The sequence below is a fragment of the Nelumbo lutea genome, chromosome 5 (genome assembly GCF_056320005.1).
Source record: "Nelumbo lutea isolate HS-2025 chromosome 5, American lotus-T2T, whole genome shotgun sequence".
Classification (NCBI taxonomy): Eukaryota; Viridiplantae; Streptophyta; class Magnoliopsida; order Proteales; family Nelumbonaceae; genus Nelumbo; species Nelumbo lutea.
The window spans coordinates 72366078-72390348 of NC_142688.1; the positions used below are offsets into that span (position 1 = coordinate 72366078).

Below are 24271 nucleotides of genomic sequence, written 5' to 3' on the forward strand. Positions count from 1 at the left end.
TCCATTGTTGATAGTTCCCTTGTTCCCATTTCTGGCAAGGGAGACATTAAGTTGTCTAATACCATTTCCTTATCCTCAGTTTTGCATGTTCCTAAGCTTGATACTAACTTGCTTTCAGTCAGTAGTATTACAAAACATCAGAATTGATCAGTAACCTTCTTCCCTAACCGATGTGTTTTTCAGGACTTGGAGACAAGGAAGGTAAGTGGGACTGGTCGTGAGACGAATGGGGTCTATCTGCTTGGAGACAGTTCTCATTGGAAAGATCATGAAGATAAGAAGTCTTTTGTTTCTCAGTCTGTTAGTCCGGTTATGCTTTGGCATAATCGGTTAGGTCGTTTATCCTTTCGGTCTTTGAAGAGTTTGTTTCCTAATTTGTTTGAGTCTGTTCAGATGTCAAATTTGAGATGTGAAAGTTGTGAGCTTGCAAAGCATTGTAGAACATCTTATTCCTTGAGTAATAAAAGAAGTATTAATTCTTTTGAGGTTGTGCACACCGATGTTTGGGGCCCGTATCACATCCCTTCTATGAGGGGGTACAGATATTTCTTGTTGTTTGTTGATGACTATACCCGTTTTTCTTAGGTTTACCTTATGCATTCTCGAGATGAGGTTCCTACTCTGATCCAGACCTTTCATCAAATGATTTTAATCCAGTTTGGGGTCAAAATCAAAATCCTCATATCTGATAATGCGAAAGAATACTTTACCAAGCCACTGGCCTCTTATCTACTTGATCATGGGATTATTCACCAGAGTACTTGTCCTTATACACCACAGCAGAATGGGGTTGCCGAGAGGAAGAATAGGCACATATTGGAGGTGGCTAGAAGCATTATGTTTACCTCCAACATGCCTATCCGTTTCTAGGGCGATACTATTCTTACAGCATTGTATATCATTAATCGAGTTCCTTCATGGGTTCTTGACATGAAGCCTCCATTTACCCTTCTAAACCCCGATGAAGAATTATTTACTGTTCCCCTTAAAACCTTTGGTTGCACTTGCTTTTTTCAGATTCTTGGACCTCATCGTTCCAATTTTGACCTTAAGGCTTCCAAATGCATTTTTCTCGGTTATGCACAAACTCAAAAGGGTTATTGCTGCTATGAACCTACTTCCGGGAGGAGATTTGTTTCAATGGATATTACTTTCTTTGAGGAGGTATCCTATTACCCTAGGGTTTCTCCTCAGGGGGAGAGTAGTGAGAATGGGGTTTGTGAGAGTGGGGTTAACTCATCAGAAGTTCCTTTACCCATTCCATTGAGTGATGAGGGATGTAATGGGGAGGGTTGTCAAAGGTGTCAGGAGTTGAAAGTCTATCACAGGCGGTGGAGGCAGGTTGATTTTGGTCATCAACAGTCAAGGCCAGCCCTAGTTCCTTCTGTGGATCCAGATCCAGGTACTACAATCCCTTTATCACCAAATCCCACTGAGATACCTTCCACTGTTGGTACTTCACCTTCTTTGGATGACCTTGACCTCCCTATTGCAGTCCGTAAAGGGAAACGGCGTTGCACCACATCCATAGCTCACTGCATTTCCCAGTTTTTGTCCTATGATCGCATGTCTCCCTCTTACAAGTCCTTTCTCACATCCATTGCTGATATTCCTATTCCCAGAACAGTGCAGGAAGCCTTGTCGGTTCCTGAGTGGAAAGATGCAATGAAGATTGAAATGGATGCCCTTCTGAGGAATAATACTTGGGAGCTAGTTGACCAGCCCAAAGGAAAGAAACCAGTTGGATGTAGATGGGTATTTACCATGAAACATAATGTTGATGGTTCCATTGAAAGGTATAAAGCCTGGTTAGTTGCAAAAGGATTTACTCAGACTTATGGTATAGACTACTTGGAGACTTTTGCTCCAGTGGCAAAAATGACCACTATTCGAGTTCTGTTAGCCCTTGCAGCTAGTTGTTCTTGGCCCTTGTTCCAGATGGATATTAAAAATGCCTTCCTAAATGGAGACTTATAGGAAGAAGTCTACATGCAATTACCTCATGGATTTTATGATGCAGAGACAGGTAAGAAGGTTTGCTGGCTGAATAAAGCCTTGTATGGACAAAAGCAGTCCCCCAAAGCTTGGTTTGATAGATTCAGACAAGCCCTTGAATAATTCGGCTATGTATAGGCTCAGTCAGACCATACATTGTTCATTAAAAGAGTGGACTCTTCTTTGACCTCGCTTGCTGTATATGTGGATGATATTGTGGTGACAGAGAATGATAATAGTGAGATTGAGTCCCTTAAACAACTCCTTCATCAAGAGTTTTAGGTGAAAGATCTGGGTGAGCTACGATACTTCTTGGGTATTGAGGTTGCTAGATCTAAACACGGGATCTTTATTTCTCAAAGGAAGTATGTTCTAGATCTATTAGCAAAAACTGGAAAGTTGGGTGTTAAGCCTACAGATACACCCATTGAATAGAATCACAAGATCAGTGCAGAGGGTGAAGAGCCTCTTGAAGACAAAGCTATGTTCCAACGGTTAGTTGGAAAACTCCTCTATCTTTGTCTCACACGACCAAACATCAGTTATGCAATCAGCGTTGTCAGTCAATACATGCATTCTCCTAGAACTACTCACCTCCTTGCAATTGAGAGAATATTAGCATACTTGAAGAGATGTCCAAGTAGAGGTATAATATTCAAGAATAATGATACATGAAGATAGAGGTCTATACAGATACTGATTGGGCTGGGAGTGCTGATGACAAGAGGTCTACCTCTGGATATTGTGCCTTTGTAGGAGGTAACCTTGTCTCCTGGAGGAGTAAGAAACAAAGTGTTGTTTCTCGTTCTAGTGCTGAAGCTGAATATAGATCGAAGGCTAATGATGTGGCTGAAATCCTATGGCTGAAGTCATTACTTGAAGAGTTGGGTATTGATTATGAGAAGCCCTTAATGTTGTATTGTGATAATCAGGCTGCTATTAATATAGCTCACAATCCAGTACAACATGACAAAACAAAGTATATCAAAGTCGATCGACATTTTGTCAGAGAAAGGGTTTCATCTCAAGAAGTGTGTCTCCCGTATATCACCTCCAGCATGCAGCTCGTAGATCTTCCCACCAAGGCTGTTCCAAGGAAGAAGTTAGAGGTAGACCTATGCAAGTTGGGAATGACAAATATCTATCCCCAACTTGAGGGGGAGTGTAGAGAACACTAATGTGGACCCCATGGCTGTGGTCCCCACTGTGTTCGTATGGCAACACAACATGTATTCTTTGTTAGTTATGTCAGTGTTGGTAGTTATTTCAGTTTGTTGTTACAGCTTGTTATTTCAGCTTTATTATTTGTTTATTTGCCATGTAAGCAATAAGGGCAATTCAGCCTTTTTACAATTAGTAAACATATAAATATTAAGAGTGGGTCGGCAGATCAGAACAATTCGACCCTCTCTCTCTCCTTTTCTAAAACCCTTCGTGTGCTTCTGCTTTTCTCCCATTTTTCTTCTTTTCTCCTTCTGAAATATTTTCTTTTACTTTCGGATTCAAGACTGATTGTAGTCTTGATCGACTACTATATGGTGAACAATTGTTCTGCCCTACGCTTATCACATACGAAGAGTTCTTTTTACTTAACAAATATCTTAAGTCTTAACCCAACAATTGTCCTGCACTACGCTTTTCACATATGTGTTATGGAGTGACCATTGACCCCATAGAGTGATTCTGGGTCCCCCTTAAGAGCTATTCCTTGGGTTCTCTCCTTTCTATAGTCTCTTTTTCAAGCTATTAATAACTATTGCAATCATCTACTTCCAACCAAAACTAAATTTTCAGGATGTTATTGGATCTGGATTAGAGATAAGTGTGAAATTTCAGAAATTCTGATAATTCCTTTGTATCTTTTTTTTTTTTTACTTTCTCTAAAACTCCAGTCATTGTCCTTGGCACTCATACCTGGACCATTCAGACTCCCAGTCTTATTGGACCACCATCTAGATAATCCAATATATAAAGCAACAAACTTTCATACCAGAACTTTCACTGGCACTCATGTTGAGTTCTTGTTTACTGTCAACTGTGAAAGTCCAAATTTTCTAAATTTCTAACCAAATCCCATTATTTTTCAAACCATCCAGATATCCAATTGAATCCTGACTCCTGAGTTTGAATCTTCTTAGACCTTTTCTCCTATTGAGTCTTACAATATTTGGTGCAAAAAATAATTAAATAATGACCTATTCTAGGGTATAATATGCAATCCAACTTCAGATTAAGCCAGCTGAAGGAACTCACAATCTCCTTAAAAACATATTCACGAAAAGACAAAGCAGTAAATCATTCAATTCAACCACTTCAACTGTTATCAAAAGGCCAATAAGATACTTGGAACCCAATTGAAGCAATGCATGACTTTTATACTTGAGATCTCCAATTGCCGATCAACCCAGATTGCCTAAAAGAGAATTGTTAAAATCAAGGTTAATAGTGAAGTTGCTTGCCTTGGAAGGTGTGTAATAGTGAATCCTTGATGTCTTTGACTGAAATAGTAATATTTGATGCAACAAATCATAAGAGTCCTGAGGACCCACTGCACCAACACTATATTTTGATGTTTGTTGAGTCCAAAAACAATAAACACGTATACATGCACATGCACATAAACACAGACATGCATATCATGCATATGCACAGAAATCTTTGTTACACTGTTTAAACTCGCAATATGATCTAGGGGGAATACATGATTCGTTATATCCTCATGGAGATTTCTAGCCTTCTGATCAAGCTCCACCTGTCACAGAATGGTATGTTACACTTTATTCCACAAGAAAGGAAGATAATAAAAACAAGAAAAAGAAAGAAAAAGGAGTAACAGATTCAATATAACATAGAATTTTTATCTAACAAGTCTATCAAATAAAGGACTGAGTTTTGGGTTAATACATGAACAAACTACATGAATAAGTTTGCATCATAATAATGATTTTCAAGCTATAATAGTAATTGGTTTTGAATCTTTTGACAAGAAGTGCACCATCATCTTTAGTGTACTTCACATTAAGCTCTAAAGGAGCATATGCCTAATTATCACCATTCATCAGACAACTAACCCGCTTGAAAAGGCATTTAGTGTTCATTTGCTGTTTCATTATGTACCCGTAATGGACCCAAGTGCTTCATTATAAGTGTTTGGCTAGAGGTAGTTTGAGATATTAAAAACCCTTGAGGTCAATCTGTTCAATAGGGATGTCAACCATATATACCAAAAGAAACACCAAGTCTGTTCACCAGGTGAATCAAGAGGGAGTAGTCATGAGAACTTGATATAAAGATGGCCTTAATAATGACATTCCTAAAGTGCCCAAGCGATTCCCCAGAAATCCTGTTTTCAACCATGAAACAATTTATTTAAATCTACGAACCAATGGTTTTCATGATGATATTAAGGTGTTCCATAAAGACTATCTTTCAAATGCCATGCAGAAAGGAACTTATCATATCCATCTCAAAGATGGTCAACTCTCTAATAGGTATAGGAATAAAAACAACTCTGACGATCGTCATCTTAGAGAGTGGGTATGGACCATTCTCTCAAATCAAAACTGCTTGCTGTAGTACAAGGAGTGCAGATTGCTAATGAACTGAATATAGCGAATGTAGTGGTTGAAGGGGACTCAAATTTGGTGGTGGGATGACTAAAGGATCCAAAATCCATAATATGGTGCTATTTGAGCGAAATGAAAACAACGTAAATGGCTTACCAGAAGATATGAACTTGAAGATACAGTGGGTGAGGAGATCGTCAAATCGGATGGTGGATGCATTAGCCAAGCAAGGGGTGCATAGGCCTCAATTGTTTTGGGCTCAAATATAATTTGATTTTGTTTTATTATAGAGAGGTAGCATCTTTTACCTCTCTAAGTGATGCTTGTAATGTTTTTATTAACTTAAGTTTTAATAAAATTTGAAGTTATTTATCAAAAAAAAAGGCTTATGGACAAATAATTTAGAAACAAGAGGTTTTAAAGTAAGTAGGGCTAAGACAGAATATATGGCATGTAAATTTAATAACAATGGGAGTACAAAAGAAAGAAGATGCATTGTGGTGCTATAGCAGTGAGGTGAGGAAATTCATGTGATTGTCAAGAAACATGGAAGTGAGGCCTTATAGATTCTAAGGGAAGCAAACAGTATGGTGGATGCTCTAGCTAAGCAAGGGATTGAAAGGGGACATGTTTTGGGCAAAGTTGTAAGATGTACAAGGGATTCTATAGGGTAGAGATAAGACTCCTTACCTCTTAACACCGTACTTTACATATTAATAAAGTTTTCTGTTATTGATCAAACAACAGTGAAGTGGTAGAAGCACAGAATACTTACAACAGTAGGCTTTTTGATGAGGCCATTTTTCACTCTCTGACGCAAATCCTCACATTCTTCCTGCAACCAAGAAAACTTAATTAAGATGGTAATTCTCTATAACGAGTAGTGAAGTTTGAGTTATCAGCAGATTCTCAATAAACATTGTACCAGGATTGCATTGCAAGTAATAAGGCACGTAATAGAAATCAGAACTGATTCCATCCAAAAACTCCCTAAAGGATCATAAGGTAAGGCTTCAAGTTGACCAACTTCAGCTAACTCAAGAACAGGCTAGCATTAAAACAATAACTATTTATATGAAACCCATCCAGCACATGATAAGGCATTAAATCAACAACCTTTTTCATTTAAAATTTGTAAACTTCCATAAACAGTAATAAAAAGGGAGAAAAGAGAGAGAAAGTGAGGACCAAGAATTTGTTGACCCTTAAATTTTGGTCAATAACATAAAGTGAAATTACAAGATTTCCCTTGCTTAAGCCACACCAAGAGAAAGAATAAACAGCCTAATAAAAAATAACAAGAAGACAACTATACCTCTGCCAACTAGACTTTGGCACTCCCCCTGAAGCTGGAGCAAAATTATCACAGAGCTCCAGCTTGTTACAAATATAATCGATTCTAGTTCGACTCAAACTCTTAGTGAAGAGATCCACTACTTGGTCTTCTTACTTGAAATATGGTGTAAAATATCGTCAATTGCCACCTTCTCCCTCACAAAATGGCAATCAACTTCTATATGCTTAGTCCTTCATGGAAAACAGGATTGAAGGAAATATGTTTTGCAACTTGACCATACAAAATAGCTTTATAGGTTTAATTACAGGAATGCCTATCTCCTGAAGGAGATGTTTTAGCAAAATCAACTCACAAGTAGTGTGGGCAATTGCTCTATACTCAGCATCAGCACTTCTAGCAATCACATTTTATTCTTCCAAGTGATAAGATTTCCACAAAGAAAAGTACAATAACCTATAGTAGATTTCCTATCCATAGAGGATCCTTCCCAATCTTCATCTAAGTATACTTCCAATAATAACTCTCCCCCTTTATTATATAACAACCCACAACCTAGGGCACCCTTAAGGTACCTTAAAACTCTCAAAACACTTTCCCAATGAACAGTTCTACGGTTCTGCATAAACTGACTCACAACCCACACTGAATGGGATGTCAAGCTTGCTAATGGTAAGATAAATTAGTTTCCCACTTTGATCAAGCCACTTCAATCCCTATGAAATATTTCAAGTATCATAGGTCTTTGGTTTGGAAATGTTGTTGCAAAAGCTAATTCGGTTCACTCATTCCCTCCACATCACTACCAATGAGAGCAATATCATCAACATAAACTACCAAAAGAATCTTCCCACATCAATACTACATTGTTTCGGCCCAAACTCCTACACCAGCCAAACCAAGCCCACAATGACTACTTTAGCCCATAGATAGCCTTCCTCAATTTACACACTTTTCCTACCTCCCCCTGAGTAGAATACCCAAGAGGCTGTTCCATATACACCTCCTCAAGAGCACCATGGAAGAAGTAGAAAAGTTTTGATATAAAATCTGTAAATGAAAGAAGAGAAAGAAGAGAATGGAGAAGCCAAAAAATAGCCACCACTTTCATTAGATTATATACTCATAAATAAAGAGTGTACAAGTACAAGAATGCCCTTAGTAAGTCGGCTAGTTGTAAGAAGCTGAAAAGTCACACTTAACTTAAACATAAACTAATGGGCCTAAGGCCCAACAACTACCTAACTAAGTTATGTAAATAAAAACAAATCGGCCCAAAACTCAATACTCCCCCTCAAGTTGGGAATAAATGTTACACATTCCCAACTTGCGTAGATCATGCTCTAGCTTGTTTCTTGCAACACCTTTTGTAAGAACATTAACAAGCTGCAAGTCAAGTGCAACATATGGCAAGAAAACTTCTCCAAAGGTCACCCTTTCCCTTATAAAATGTCTGTTCACTTCAATGTACTTCGTCCTATCATGCTGAACTGGGTTGTGGGCAATGTTAATTGTTGCTTGATTGTCACAGTATAGCATCACAAGTTCTTCTGCCTCAACCCTAATCTCCCTTAACAAGGAACGAATGCAGAGGAACTCTGAAACACCATGTGCAATGGCTCTGCATTTAACCTTGCCACAACTGTTTGTTTCTTACTCTTCCATGAAACTAGATTACCTCCAACAAGAGTGCAAACTCCTAATATAGATCTCTTGTCATCTAGACACATGCCCAATCAGCGTCTGTGTAAGCCTCTAACTTCAACTGTCCATGATTAGCAAACAATATGCCCCTACTTAGGTGTCCCTTCAAATAGGAAAGTATCCTGTCAATAGCCTTCCAATACTGAACTCGTGGGGCATGCATATATTGACACACCACACTAACTGCATAAGAGATGTTTGGTCATGTCATACATAAATAGCAACCGCCCCACTAATCTATAATACCTCCCAACATCCTTCACTAGTTCACCTTCTGAAGCATTTATCCCGTGCTTCTAATCAATAGGTGTATCAGCTGCCTTTGCCCCAAGTTTCACTATCTCCTATAGCAGATCCAGATCCCATGCTTGGACCTTGCCCCCTCAATGCCTAGAAACGACTGCTTTGATGGATTATTCCATGCTCCAATAGTTATAATGCTGGAATAAAGCTGAAGGGTCCGACTGAGAAGAAAGAGATGATATGTGAATATTGCAAGAAACCGAGGCATACCGAAGACACTTGTTGGAAGCTCCATCCAGATCTTCTACCGGACAAGTTTAAGAATAATAGTAATTTTAAGACTGGTCAAATAGGAAAGCCTAAGTTTGCTAATGTTGCCACAATGCCCGAATGAGGGAACAAGGAGAGTGAAAAAAAGTCAACCATGGAACAGTTGGCAACAATGAAGGCAGAATTTAATAAGTAATGGAAGGCTATTAAATCACTTGAAAGCCACTGACTCTACATCCCACTCTTCAGGTAACACATCATCATCATCCGCATTTGCTCACTCAGGTATTCGTGCTTCTATAAACAATGCTTTTGCTTCAGGTAATCATAAAATCCCTTGGATCATTGATTCCGATGCATCAGACCATATGACCAGCTTGTCTAACCTTTTTTGTTCATATCATCTCCTCTCTGGTAAAGAGAAAATATCTATTGTTGATGGGTCTCTTGCTCCCATCTCTGGCAAGAGGGATATCAAGACCTTTGACACCCTTGTTTTATCCTTTGTCCTTCATGTCCCCAAACTTAAAACCAATATTTTATTTGCTAACAGTTTAACTAAATCCACGAACTGTAGCATAACCTTCTTTCCTACCCATTGTGTTTTTTAGGACCTAAAATCTTAAAGGAAGGTTGGGAGTGGCCATCAGACGAATGGACTATACTTGTTGGACAAACCTGCTAGGAGTCTTCGACCACCTCATGGAGTAGTCTTGGAGTCCGCTTTGTCAGAGTCTATTGATAGAGTCATGTTATGTCATTTCCAGTTTGGTCATTTGCCTTTTTCTGCTTTGAGTAATTTATTTCCCAATATGTTTGAGTGTCTTTATCGAGTCTTCATTGTGAGTCTTGCAAACTTGAAATCATTGTAGACAGTCTTATTCAGTAAGCAATAAAAGATCCATTTAACCCAGTGTTTTAAAAGCACAAGGCGTAGGGGTCAATTTGCGCCTGAGGCGCAAGGCGCAAGGCAAGGCACGTGCCTTTTTGAAGCAAGGCGCAAAATTATAAAAAAAAAATGCTAAAAACTCAAAAAAAATGTCAAAAATTCAAAAAAAACAACAAAATACTAAACATAATATTAATAAAAAAATATAAACTTAAATTTTAAAATAATGTTTTAAAAAACCTATTATCTAAAATTAAAATACATAAACATAAGATGTAATTATGTAAAGCATACTCAAATGAGAATTTAAAAATAAAATCAAACATATAAAACATTTTCAAGAATTTAAAACCTCTAATCTCTTTTTTCACTCAATTGCATTACTTCACGTAGCTAATGTAATGTAAAACATATTAAAATCCTGATTCTACAAGTCGCCTTTGTGCCACGCCCCTCGAGGCAAGCTTAAACAAGTCCACGTTAGGTCTTAAATTCTTAGTTTTCACACAAAAAAAAGATTTTATAGTTTTACTTGCTTTTTAAGAAGACATTTTATAATTTTACAAGGTGTCGCCTAGGCACCTGGGCGCCCCATGGTCACCTAGCCTCGCCTAGTCGCCTTGACAACTATGCATAATGCCCAGGAATATTTTGAGAAGAACCTCTCATCCTACTTTGAGACTTTTGGGGTTATTCATCAGAGTTCTTGTTCTTACACTCCACAACAAAATGGAGTGGCAGAAAGGAAGAAATGCCATGTGGTCAAGGTTGCTAGATCCCTCCTTTTTACATCTCATGTTCCTATTAAATTTGGGGGAGATGTTTTTACTGCTACCTTTTTGATTAATAGTATGCCTTCCCAGGTTCTGGGTTTCAAAACCCCATTTAGCCTTCTCTTTCCGAATGAAGAACTCTTCTCTCTTCCTCTCCGAGTTTTTTGATGCACCTGCTATGTACATGTTCATAGCCATCAAAGACACAAATTTGAACCTAAGGCGCATGTGTATTTTTCTAGCATATGCCTCCACATAGAAGGGATATTGTTGTTTTTGATCCGGTTAGTGGCACCCGCTTTGTCTCTCAGAATGTCACATTTGTTGAGTTTACTCCTTTCTTTAGTATTTCTCCTAAGAGAGCAATCTGAGGAGCCCTTTGCTATGTCTCCAAATGTTCCTTTTCTAGTTCCTTTTGAGTCCTGTTGAGTTATCCTTTCCCCCCACTGTCTACCTCAAGTGATCCGACTTCCCCTCCTCCACCCTCATCTTCTTATAATTCCCTCACATCCTGTCCTCCAAAGGTGGTACCAAAGACAGAGATTCAAGCATGGGCAAGTTGTTTCCACTCCTGTAGAAGAGTGAGAGAAACATAATTAGAAATAGGATGAAGGGTACAACTACATTTACCTTTCCACAAGGTAATGGGAAGATCAAGTTCAGACACTAGGGTTGGGGCTGGTATGGGAACAACTGTCGGATCTGTCGATGATGATGGAGCTGGAGGAGGAGTCGATACATGTGGGCGATGTGTATACAGTTGACGAATAAATGCCCGTTCAACAGGTGGTGGCACCGGAGGCAAGGACTTGATCACAGCTAGAACAAGAGGAACGGAATCCGCAACTGGAAGAGGAAGAGAAGGTCATGAGGAGGAAGAAACATCACCTGACCCCAAGAAAAACAGAGTAGATTCAAAGAAAGTAACATCAGCACACACAAAGGAACGTCGAGAGCTAGGATGATAATACTTATACCCTTTTTGAGTCCAGAAATAGCCAAGGAAGATGCACTTAATGGATCGTGCATCTAACTTGTCCCTTCTAGGTCCCAAATTATGAAAAAAACAGACACACCCAAAAACCCGAGGAGAAAGAGGAAGCGGAGACAAGGTAGGAATCAAAGTGGTGAATGGAGAATGATCATCAAGGATAGACGTGGGCATCCGGTTAATCAAGAAGCAAGAAGTAAGCACAGCATCACTGCAAAAAGGTTTAGGTACATTCATGTGGTGCATTAGGGGTCGAGCAGTTTCCAAAAGATGATGATTTTTTCTCTCAGCCACCCCATTTTGTTGTGGGGTGTAGGTACATGAAGTATGATGGATAATGCCATGTTGGTCCAAATATTCTTGAAATGATGTAGAAAAATATTCATGGCCATTATCGGAACAAAAAATTTTAATGTGGACACCAAATTGGTTGCGAATTTCAACATAAAATTTTTGGAAAATGGCAAACAATTCACTCATTTCTTTCATTAATTAAAGCCACGCCATCCTTGAATAATCATCAACAAAAATAACAAAGTATTTATACCCATTGTATGACATTACTTGATAAGGACCCTAAACATCTGAATGAACTAAAGAAAAAGGACTCGACATACGTTTATCAACCCTAGGACTAAAGGGAACATGATGATGTTTCCCCCAACTGACACGACTCACAATCTAAAACAGAAAGATGACTCAACGAAAAACCAGAAACTTCAGAACTTTCAACGAAGGATGACCAAATCGATAGTGCCACTGGAGAGGAGAAAGAGATGACTGGAGAATTGTTGACGCACTTCCACCACCGTCAAGATAATACAATCCACCAACTTCATGCCTTCCACCAATCTTCATCCCCGTCTTGAGATTCTAAAAAACACACAAAGGGTAAAAAGTAATAGAGCAATTAAGAGACTTTGTCAACTTACTAACCGACATAAGGTTAAACGGAAATTTAGGAACATACAAAACTGAGGATAAGGGTAAAGGGTCCATGTTAACATTACCAACACCACAAATGGAGGATGTGGAACCAATTGCAAGGGTAATAGATTGTGATGTTGGGCAATGAGAGAGGGAAGAAAACACACCCGGAGTTCCAGTCATGTGATCGGAAGCTCCAGAGTCAATAATCCAGGGATTGGGCGTGGATGCCTGACAAACCATACCTGAGTGTGCAAGAGTGGTTGTGTTTTGTTGAGATGTGACCTAGACAAACCTCTCATACTCATCACGGGGGACACTCATCATCTCCTTCCCGGGAATATTTGTGGATGTAGGGAGCATCTGATCAATTGAATGAATCTCTTGTCTGAATCTACTATCGCTGGTTATGGCATGATTGGTCCAAATTGAAGGTGGACCATGCAAATCATAGCAATAATTAATGGTATGTCCATCCATACCACAATGTGTACATATCCTTGGACCTGAACTACGTCCTCTACCGCGGATACCCCCTAAATCTCGACCTCAGTACGACCACCACCACAGTTATACGTAGGTCCACCACCACCACTATGGCCATATACTAGTCCACTGCTACCACTACGACCAGATTGATCTCCCCGAGCTCCACCTCTAACACCACGGCCCCTTGATACTACAAAGGCTGATCTATCAGAAACACTAGAGTTCTCAGTAGATCCAACAGAAATCCTCCTAAGTCGAGCAAACACCTCCTCTAAGGAAGGGAGAGCTGATCCTCCTAGTATTTGAGCCCGCACTAGTTCATATTCAGACTCAGCCCCACCAAAAATCAGGTCACATCTAGTTGCTCTCTCTGCTATTGCTGAATTTTAACATCAGAGATGAGGGGGTGATACACATTCAACTCATTACAAATGTTGCTCATACTAGCATAGTACTCCTCAAGACTCTGATTACCCTATTGCAAATTAAAGTATTCCTGATACAACTGATATACCCTAGTTGTGTTGGCATGACCCAAATAAAACTTCTTAGCATAGTCTCACACTTCCTTGGTAGTATCAAGAAACATGAAATTCATACTAATCTTGGGTTCCATACTATTCTATAACCATGTGATAATTTGCTCATCTTCATCATACTCATGAGAGTCAGTAGAGGGTTTTTCCACCCTTATGTGTTTCACTTTCTTCTTTGCCTTAAGAAAGACTTCTAAAGATTTTGCCCAAAGTACATAATTTTCTCTATTCAGTTTAATAGAGTCCATCTGAACATCCAGGTAGTCAGTAGGGACCACCACACTAGTTTTACTGTCACTGTTGTCTCCCATTGTTGAATTCTGTTATTGCTGAATTCTGCACATTGCACACTGAACCACACTGTTCTCAGCACTTATTATTGCTGAAAACTGCACTCTCTACACCACAACCATACCACATGACTACTTGAAAACTCACCACACTGTTTGAGGATCACTCCCCCTTCGAATCACACTGAAATTTGCATAAACCCAAACACACTACAACCTAAATTCCCACCATACGATCTGAAGCAAACCTATCATTTGATTCACAATAAAAAACTGCATAGAAACCTCTTACTTAATCACCAGAAAATTAGACTACACTCGACACCCACTGCATCACAGGAATCAGCCCTCTTTTCTTCATCGATTAGGGGAGGGCTTCCTACAAACCACATCAACCAACCACGAACTGCACAACTGGAGGCAAAGAAACCTCCAAGGGAAGAGGGCGATCACTCCTTTTCAGCCCATTCCCTTATCTTCAACTGATGGTGAAGAAAACAAGAAAAAACCCTAGACTGGGAGTGCAAAGAACAGAATTCTGGGCAGTTTTGATTTGCTCAGTTAAGCTCTGATACCATATTAGAATCAGGCCTGCCCTTGAATTCTGTTAGAATGATAACAACAGAAATAAGAGAACGAGGAGAAGAAGAAGAAGAAGAAGAGAAGAGAATAGAAGGGGAGAAAGGTCTGGTTTGAACAAGAGAGAAAAATCAGTTTCTCCCATTCGTCCAGATCTGTTTTATATTTCTATTAATCTGGAAATGACACCTTTGCCCCTACTCAAGTGAGGGACACAAGTACTAACATAACTTTACACATCAGCAACTTAAACATAAGCATAAAGACAAAATTACCCCCACACAGTCGACATTAACAAAAGATAATTTTTCTTCTAAGAAACAAGTCTTTTTTCAAATCTTTCCACCACAAAATTCCAAAAACTTCCTCTCTTGGGGTTATCTCCTAGGGGTAGGCCTAAGTAATTCAGATACCAATTCAAAACTACACATCCTAAGATACCTACACACTTCCTAATCTCTCTCCCCTCCATGTTCACTCCCACTATACAACTTTTCTCAAAACTCACCTTAAGGTTGGATATTTGCTCAGAGTTGTATAGCCAATTTCAAGTTCCAAATCCAATTCAAGTTCCCTCCTTCATAGAATAAGATTGTATCATCTGCAAATTGCAAGAGGGTAAGTGGTACCTCCTCCCTTTCTATTCTTCACCCTCTTAACAAATTCCTCGAATCTGCTCTATAAATCAATTACCCTAAAACATCTACAATCAAGGTAAGTGGATCTCCTTGTCTTATTCCTCTCAAGGCAGGGAGAAAATCCACAACTATTCCATTTACCAGCATAGAGTAGTGAGAAGTCCTAATACATCCCATGAACCATTTGCATCATCTATCCCCAAACCCAAAGTTGATCCAATACTTCAGCAGAAAGGACCAATCATGAATATGTTTGATTTTCTATACTGTAACATGAACTTTATAATGTAAATAGCATTTCATGTTCTTAAAATATCAAGCATATGTCATCCTTAAAATAGAAGATTTTTAGAAATTTTTTGTTGCAAGATAGATCAATCTATGAACAATTCATTCCTCCTCTTATTTTCTATTTCTCTCAACTTCACTCTTGAAGTTCAACATAGCATAGATCAACACTCTAAATACTGCTGGCCCCTACCTCCAATGGATGATTTGGAAGATAGGGACCATTCTAAGAAATACTCCCATCTCTTTTTTTATCAATAACAAAAAAACCATTCATTAATTAATAAAAAACACACATATTTACATTCAATGTTTAGAGAGCATAGAAGGAATTATATCTCCTGCCATACATTACAACTATGCCCAAAACATTTGGTCCCGATCCACCCCTTGTTTTGCTAAAGCATTTGTCAAATTGTTCAGTAATCTTTGCACCCATTGAATTTGTACTCACATATCCGTTGTTAGCCAGAGGATGGGCCTTGGTAAAACAGCTGGGTTACTCCATTGTGACCTAGGTGACAAGGGTTTAAATCTCTGAATGTACAGGAGTAAGGCTGTGTACATCTGTCCCTCCCAGAGCCCCCATTGGTGAGAGACCCGTGCACAAAGCTGCCTTTTTTTATCCCTTATTAGCCGCCTAAGTTTCTTAATTTCATTTATTTATGTCCATAATGTTGTATCATTAGCTAGTAGCCAATTAATTTCCACCTTGGAGTATCCTTCTTTGATTTGATTACCCAATTACAATTCATTTGTCCTTTGTACACCTTGCATTACTGTGAATAATTCCTCTAGTAAAGAGTATCATATTCCAATTGGGCATGAGAATAAAGCAATTATGTGACCTCTTCATTCAAAAAGACCCCTCCAATTCCTAAGGGTCCTGGGTTTCCCATACTACTGCCTCCAAATCCTATAAACCATTTCCTAATTGATCAAGTAATCCTTTCTCTCCTCGCACAGTTCCCAAAGATAATCTCTCATTGCTTTTTCAATTTTTCTAATCATATATTGTGGGATTTTGAAGACTAAGATATAGTAAACAGGAGCTTAGCCAACAAAGGTGTTATCAAAGATAACCTACCACCCAAAGAGAGTCCCTTTTCCAAACAACCAATCTTTTGGATCCTAGAGGGTTCCAAAAACTACTCTCCATAGGGCTGGATCCTAGGGGGTTCCAAAAACTACTCTCCACAGGGTTGGATCCTAGGGGTAGGCCTAGATAGTTCAAGGGCCAAGAAGTGAAACCACAGTCTGTCATTCTGCAGCCATTTCAATCTTCTTTCCTTATCCCTCCCTACCTTCCAACCCATGGGCAATTGCAGCCTGTCTGCTTTAGAAATTAATCTACTCGACACATCAGCAAGGAATTACTCCCATCTTGTCAAGAGATTTAGTCAATAATTTGTTCCCTTCTTGTTCAATATCAGCGGTTCTTCATGGTATGAGAGCAGACTATTATTGGTATTCAACGGTTCATCCAACTGCTGATGTTATCACCAATGGAAACTGACATCCGCAGCCATACAACCTGGCAGACTTTGGAGAGAGATGAGCCAAATTTTTTGATAGATAATGAGTTTAGATGTTTTCAGTAGCAGTCTAAAAGCTATTTGATGAATATTTGAAGTTTTTGTGTATTTTTCAAGTGGAAATATCAAAAAATAGCATATTAGATTTTCTGATTTGATTGATCTGATCTACTTTTTTGGTGGAATTGGTAGGTAGTTTCTGTCTATCTGACATTTTGGGAGAGACCTGACATGGTCACATGTCATTTGAGGACACGTGGACTGTACAGTGGTATGTTCTCTCCACAATATTTGCTTCCAACCCTATTTTTTGGATTTTTTTAGTGCTGTATGAGATTGTTTGTGGAAAACTAGCAGGCTGAGGGCTTTGTGGGCTTGTTTCCAGCTTGCTTAAGCGCATTTCAGCTACCAAGAAGCTGCTGTTTGGTGAGGACCATTTGTTTTTGATTAGGGCCCAAAGTTCCAATAGGCTAATTACTACTGCCCACCATAGCACCACTTCCCCTCTCTCTTTTACAATTTCACCCTTGGAAACCAGTCCACAATATAGTGGTTTCTTCCTGCATCCTGTCTCTCCAGTGTATCAACAACACAATAGGCTGATCAAGGTGTCAGTCTGTATTTGATTCCTAACTGCTTTCCCATATTTTGAATGCCCTAGACTTCATGTCTGCCTCAATCCCCTACTATCATTTAAAAGCCAACCTACAATAACACGGGCATCACCTTCCACCATTAAATTTCTGAAATTTAAAGTGGGGTGGATTCGAGCCGAGCCAAGCCGAGCCGAGCCGAGCCGAATAGTACGAGGCTCAAGCTTGGCTTGAGACTGTTCTACAAGGCTCGAGCTCGAGCTCAGTTTGAGCTAGAACCTTGAGCTCGAGCTCGAGTCGAGTCAAAAACTCGTAAGCTCGAGCTCGGCTCTTCTCGTGCTCGATTTTGAGAAAAAATGTTTTATAAAAATAAAAATTATATATATAAATATTTTTTATTTGATATTTAAAAATATTTTTTATTTTATTTTATATATATAACCGGCTCACAAGCCTCATGAGCCGAGTTCTATTAGGCTCGAGCTCGGCTCGTTTCTTAATCGAGCCTGTGAACTAGGCTCGATCTCGGCCCGAAGCTCAGTTGAAACCAAGTCGAGTCGAGCTTTTCACGAGCCGATCTCGAGTGGCTCGTGAAGAGCTCGACTCATGGCCACCCCTACTATTATAGAGTCTCCATGTTAAAAAGGGCCAGAGAATAATGTTAAATGTTTCCTTCATGGTTTCTAGAGTCCCCTTTAATTCCAAGTCCCCAATATTACCAATACTTCACCCATCAAAGTTCAGATTGAACGTATTATTAAGGGGTGGAAACCACAGCCTAAGACTGGGTCCTCCACCCAAGATCTTTCAATAATCTGCCATTTTGTTATCACATCGTGTGATGAAAGCAAAAAAGTCAATGAAGGTCTTTACCCAGTGGGCCACTTTTACAGTGATACTTTCTATTATCACTTCATTCCTTAGCAAATTCTAGCATTCCTTTCTCCCTCTCCACTGGTATTCCTTTTTTCATGTATTTCCTTGTTTAACCTCCCAAGTCCTAACCACGTAAAGTGTTAGGAGGTTTCCTCAAAAATAAAAATAAAAAAAGAAAGCAAACTAACAAAAAACTCCCAAAAGACAGGAGGAAATAACCATCCCAAAAATTTTGGACTCAAGGCCATGGGCTACTACTACCAGGAAGGTTGGGAGGTTTTGTAAACCCATTACTTGAGAATAACCATTTTCTGTAGTCAATAAAAAATAATAGTGATAAGTTAATAGGGAGAAAAAGAATGGTAAAACTAGATAAGGTAAGATAAACCTTGCAGTACTAATTAAGTCAATAAGAATAGTAAAAACCTAAGACTAATGCTCCTTTTAAGTTCACCAGACACAAATAGTAGACACATTGTTTTATTGGATTAGAATTTGAAATGAATATTGGAGTTAATGCTTTAAAAACAACTGATTGATATTTGATAGTTTGCAGATCAATGGCCATCAGATTCAAACAACAGAAACCTTGACACAATCTATCATGTTAATATAATGATATAAAATAACAAAGATACAAAGAAAATAAAAAACAAAACATAAGACACATTAAAATTGACTTATACAATGGTTTTAACCATCTCAAACAATTCTTAATAAAGTAAAAGATCAAATAGTTGGTATGGTTGAAAATATTCTTCACCAAGCTAACAATTTATTTTAAACTTTCTTACATGGTTCAAACATGCAATCCAGTCCAGCATATGTGACAGCCATGATAGAACAATATGGCTTAATTTAATTTACTTCTTCCATTGGACTTGCATAAGTTAACAAGTTGGAATGAACATAAAATTTTGATATCAGAAACCTACAGGGTAAAAAATACCAAACGCAATGTTTACCTCAGGGAAGTCATCATCAGACAGCAAGGAAATATTAATCTCTTTCCTCACATCAGTAACTTGCAGCAGAACATCTTCATTGGGATCACCTGTTCCCAATGGCTTTTTTACACCTGGTAAGATATCATATAACACAACACACAATCATAAGTTTAAAAAACCAAAGATAAGAGTGTAGATATACCCCAAATTTTATCAGCATTACAAATATACCCCTGTAACCTCCAAAAACCCAAATACAATATATCTCTCTACACACATGAAAGTGCAAGCCCTTAAATGTCACTACCCCCAAAGTACAGGGTACCTATCTATAACAGTCCCTTTTGTTGAAGAGTAGATATTCAATAGAATGATTGTGCAACTATAATCTCCCCCCAAAATTTCTCTCCAACATTAAAACCATCATCCTCTTCTCATTCTATCCCCCTCTCTTCTGTTCTGCACTATATACACCAAACACTGATCAAAGGGAGGCAGTTAATCCATTTTAACTACTTAATAGTTAATGATATTGTCTTTGAAATATATAATTTAATAGATTCGAAATGCTATCTTATATTATATATGGTGATTTCCATGTTTTGATATGAAATCCATTGTTATTACTTATTAGTTAAGGCAATTGCTTTTTTCAGTATGTATGATGACGAGTGATATATAAAACTAGGAAATTTACTTAGAACTTAGGTTTTTTCTTTGTCAAATTCCATCATTTAGTTGACACTTAGGCACCTATTTAACTAGTCACTTCATTGCCATCTAGAAGGGTACCTTTTATATAGGCACTTTACAGTCACTAGACATGAAGTATTTTAAGAACTGTGTCAACTTTGTTACTCTGAATTAACGTAGTTTCAGCCAGACAATTCACAATGGTTCAACTAAATAGAAGAATAAATAAAGGAAAAAATCAAATAAAATTCAACAAGAACATAATAATCATTATAGAATTACCTACAACTTGATGCAGCTGGTGAGAATTTCTCTGTAAATAGTTATGTGGATCAGTTTTGACCCTCACAAAGCTTCCTGTCACTTTATCTGCAAAAGTCTCAGGGGTGCTCAATAGTTCCATAATTAAACTCCTTTTCAAGTAAACCAGTTTAATGTTTTTAGAAACTATGGAGGCAAAACAGCTCTTTGGGTTTTCTACAACCATTCCCGTTCGGCAAGATTTTCCGTCTGAGATCAATTTTCTCCTCCTTTTACATGACCTTGAGACATCTTCCTCCTCGTCATCCAAACTGTATCTGAACTCATCCTCCTCTGATTCTTCCTTGTTCTCAGAAAGATGCCCTTCTAGTAGCTCATAGATTTTATTTCGGCTCACAGTCTTTTTCCTAAAAATAGACTTAAGTGCAGAATCACAAAGGACCTTCTTCTTTTTTTCTGGATGACCAAGATTTTTATCTCGGATATAGTCTCTTATGATATCACTCACTTCAAACTGGGAGAGTTTTTTGCTTGTATCCTTCCCAATGGATGCAAGAAATTCTATTAGATCTTTTGATCCCCATCCAATGAACTCTTTTTTCTTTGATTTGAACTTTTTCACCTTCTTCATTGAAAAGAACAACTGTCCCCTGGAATTATCAACTTCCTCCATCCTTTCAACCAGATCAGAGATTAATAGTTGATCTGCTTCTTCACACTTAGTGAATTCATCAGAATCTGATCCACTCCTGTATTTTTCACCTTTCTTTAACCGTGAGTCTGCAAAATGGAGGTTTTCCAATGTTAAACCTTCTTTTTCCTTTACTATCTGCCAATATTCCATAAATAGGAACTCGTACGTTCCTGTGTCTTTGAAATCAACCTTGCCCTGCAAAATAAGGAACCTGAAGTCAATAATTGGATAGAAATAAATTAGGCATTCTAACAGCATGAATTCAATAGAAAAGAAAGGAGATAAACTCTTCTATTTCTGGGGCTACAATATCCAACATCATTGTACATATGTTTTATCTATGGTCCAGTAAATGCAGTGAATTTGCTTGTCATACGTGGACAGGATGCACCTATATTTTTTTATTGGGTTATTTGTATATTTATTATTGGGTCTCTGTGTCATTGGTCTTTGTGCCAAGTCTTTATTTTTTTATTGTTGCTGCTGATGGTTTAAAATGTCCATATATTTCATAGTATAATTTCCATGACATATTTCCTCGTTCTTTTCTTTTTGTGATGCACCTATATTTTTTTATTGGGTTATTTGTATATTTATTATTGGGTCTCTGTGTCATTGGTCTTTGTGCCAAGTCTTTATTTTTTTATTGTTGCCGCTGATGGTTTAAAATGTCCATATATTTCATAGTATAATTTCCATGACATATTTCCTTGTTCTTTTCTTTTTGTGATGAGTGACATATTTCCTTGTTCTTTTATTTTTGTGATGAGTGACATATTTCCTTGTTCTTTTCTTTTTGTGATGAGTGACATATTTCCATTTCCGTAGGTACCAACACGAGAACATTCTGGAAACACATATTTCCCAATTAAAACTACCAGTGCTATGTGGAGTACAAGAGGTGGTACTATAACAACATAGAATTTGCATTTCTGCTATATTCATTTTCTGGGCATGTTGTTTCTTGACTGGCCAGCACTCCACTTCATACAACAAAGCTGGCCTTACAACTGTTTTATACAATTTTCCTTTTAATCTATGTGGTATTTGCCTATCACATAAAAGTCCAGATGCACCCCTTCATTTTGCCCATCCTGCTCTAATTCATTGGGTGACATCATCCTCAATCTCTCCCTTGTTAGGAATTATTGAACCAAGGAGTGGAAAGGGACACTCCTTAGCTAATTCTGGTAGGTATCAAGATTGGATAAGTACATTGTTTTTTGCATTGGAAGGTGTACAAGGGGAAAATTTGTTTTGGAGGCCATAGACCAATGACAAAGTTTTTATTCCTTTGCCCTTTGCCAGTCTATGATAGTTAGTCCCTAGCATTGTGTTGTTAGCCTAGCTTTCACGTTAAAATAAGGGATTTTTTTAATCTTATATTCTTAATGAGTTCTCATATTTCAATTTTGGACATGGGACCGAACAAACAGAATGACGAAACAGGATTAATGATTTCATGTAGCCAACCCCATATAGTTGGGAAAAGACTTAGATAATATATTCTTCATGGAACCCCATTTGATCTTTAGCTCATAAGTAAAGATGATGCACACCACGTACCTTGACTCTTTTTCATGGAATTGGAATTCGGTCCTTTCTTATGCCAACATTAATGCAATTCTTTATGTTGACTTGTCGTTTTTTTATCAATGACTTGTCCTTTTTTTATTTGTAACTAACGTGAATTTTATTGGCTGTAAGTAAATGAATGAAAGAAATTGCATACAAAGTAGTGTGCCAAGTATTCCAAAGATTGCCTAGCCTATGCTAGCCCCTAAAGGGATGAGAGATCCATCATATGAATGGCCGAACCCTACAGGAAGGTTGGGCGAATTTTCAAAAATTTCTCTCCCACGTGGGAATCACATTCCCTATTTTAGAAAACTTCATTTTCAATGATCAATCTTGAACCTAAACTAGGCCAGATCTGAAACCAAAAGGGAGTAGAGGGTTATACCTGATATGAAGTAATAGTAACCTCCAATGAAGGTCTTCACGCCCAAGGATGAATCCAAAAACTGCTTCCATCGAAAATGACACGGTGCAGGATGAAGCAGAATCAGCAGGATGGCTCTTCAGCAAGAACCTGATTCTTCAGCAAGAATCTGATAGAGGGCAAGTGAGCACAACTTCAGATCACCTTTTCTGCCAAAAGGTGATATCAAGAACCCTTTCTTGATCACTCCCAGAGTGCAGATCGAACTGGTATGGCGGCAGGAACAGGAGAGAGAGCAAAAAACAGGAGCAATCGAACTGTAGGTTCTTCTCTCTTCGTAACCTCTGAACTGAATTGTGTGTTGGAGGTTCTCCCTGCTCCTCTATTTATAGCCTTTAAAAAGAGCATATTCTAATCCCATTAGGAGTTTCCTAATCCAAATCTTGTATTTGGATCTGGACTCTATTTAAAGAGATAAGGATAATCCCTTATCTTATCTGCAGATAAAGATCAGCCCTCCTAATCTAATTAAGAGCTTCCTGATCCAAATCTTTATTTGGATCTGGACTCTCTGAGTGGATAGGGACAATCCCTTATCCTATCTGCTGATTTAAATCCCAAAACCGCCCATCTTTAACTAATCTCATTAAGCCAGTTAGAATTGGGCTTCAGGCCCATTAAGTCTATGTGCTCACTTAACCTCCAAACCGCTGCCCAGTTGGATATCCTTGTATTGCGTGGGACCCAAACATTGATCTACACATCAACCACATGGGTTCAGCCCAGCCTCTGCTACAAAGCCTGGCCGAATTCACTGTAGGAGACAGTAAACCCTTGAGCCCATCACCATGGGCTCTTAATGGGCCCAACGTTTACACTAAATGGTCCCTAGGTCAAGCCACCTTATAAAAACCCAAGAACTGTGGGCAGATACAAGATTAGCCCATCAGATATTACCCTCAATGGTCTTACACTTAACCTCTCAGCCCATAATGATCAAGCACTGCCCGACAAGAAATGACCTCTCCCTCAACTGCAAGGTACAGTGTTGCACTCTCTACTCACATGGATCCCAGGAATTAAAACCTTTTGCAAACATTTTGAAACCATAATATATATATATATGTATATTTCTATATAAACATATTTTGCAAAACAAATTTCAACGGTTGAAATCGATTACCGGTAGTTTTGGTTTCCATCAGAGAGAGTGCATCCCCGATCATTCACTTTGTCCAACAAAGGGGCTGATCCTGTC

The 24271-nt window shown here is 38.4% G+C and overlaps 1 protein-coding gene across 13 annotated transcripts in view; it reads right to left on the reverse strand.

Annotated features, from left to right (window-relative positions):
- Positions 1–24271, reverse strand: part of LOC148852879 (uncharacterized protein At5g08430-like) — a 104339-nt gene that overhangs the window by 51156 nt on the left and 28912 nt on the right. For 12 of the 13 annotated variants that reach the window (XR_016099493.1, XM_088946096.1, XM_088946095.1 and 9 more), the window contains 4 exons: positions 20399–21266; positions 19442–19554; positions 6337–6396; positions 4697–4747 (listed from right to left, as the gene is read on the reverse strand). Coding sequence is in view for 12 of the 13 variants with exons in the window: in XM_088946094.1 (XP_088802220.1) it covers positions 4697–4747; positions 6337–6396; positions 19442–19554; positions 20399–21266 (1092 nt within the window). In the remaining variant the exon portion in view is untranslated. Of the gene's footprint in view, positions 1–4696; positions 4748–6336; positions 6397–19441; positions 19555–20398; positions 21267–23034; positions 23407–24271 lie in introns of those variants that run through there. The other variant, XM_088946097.1, reaches the window with a different exon arrangement.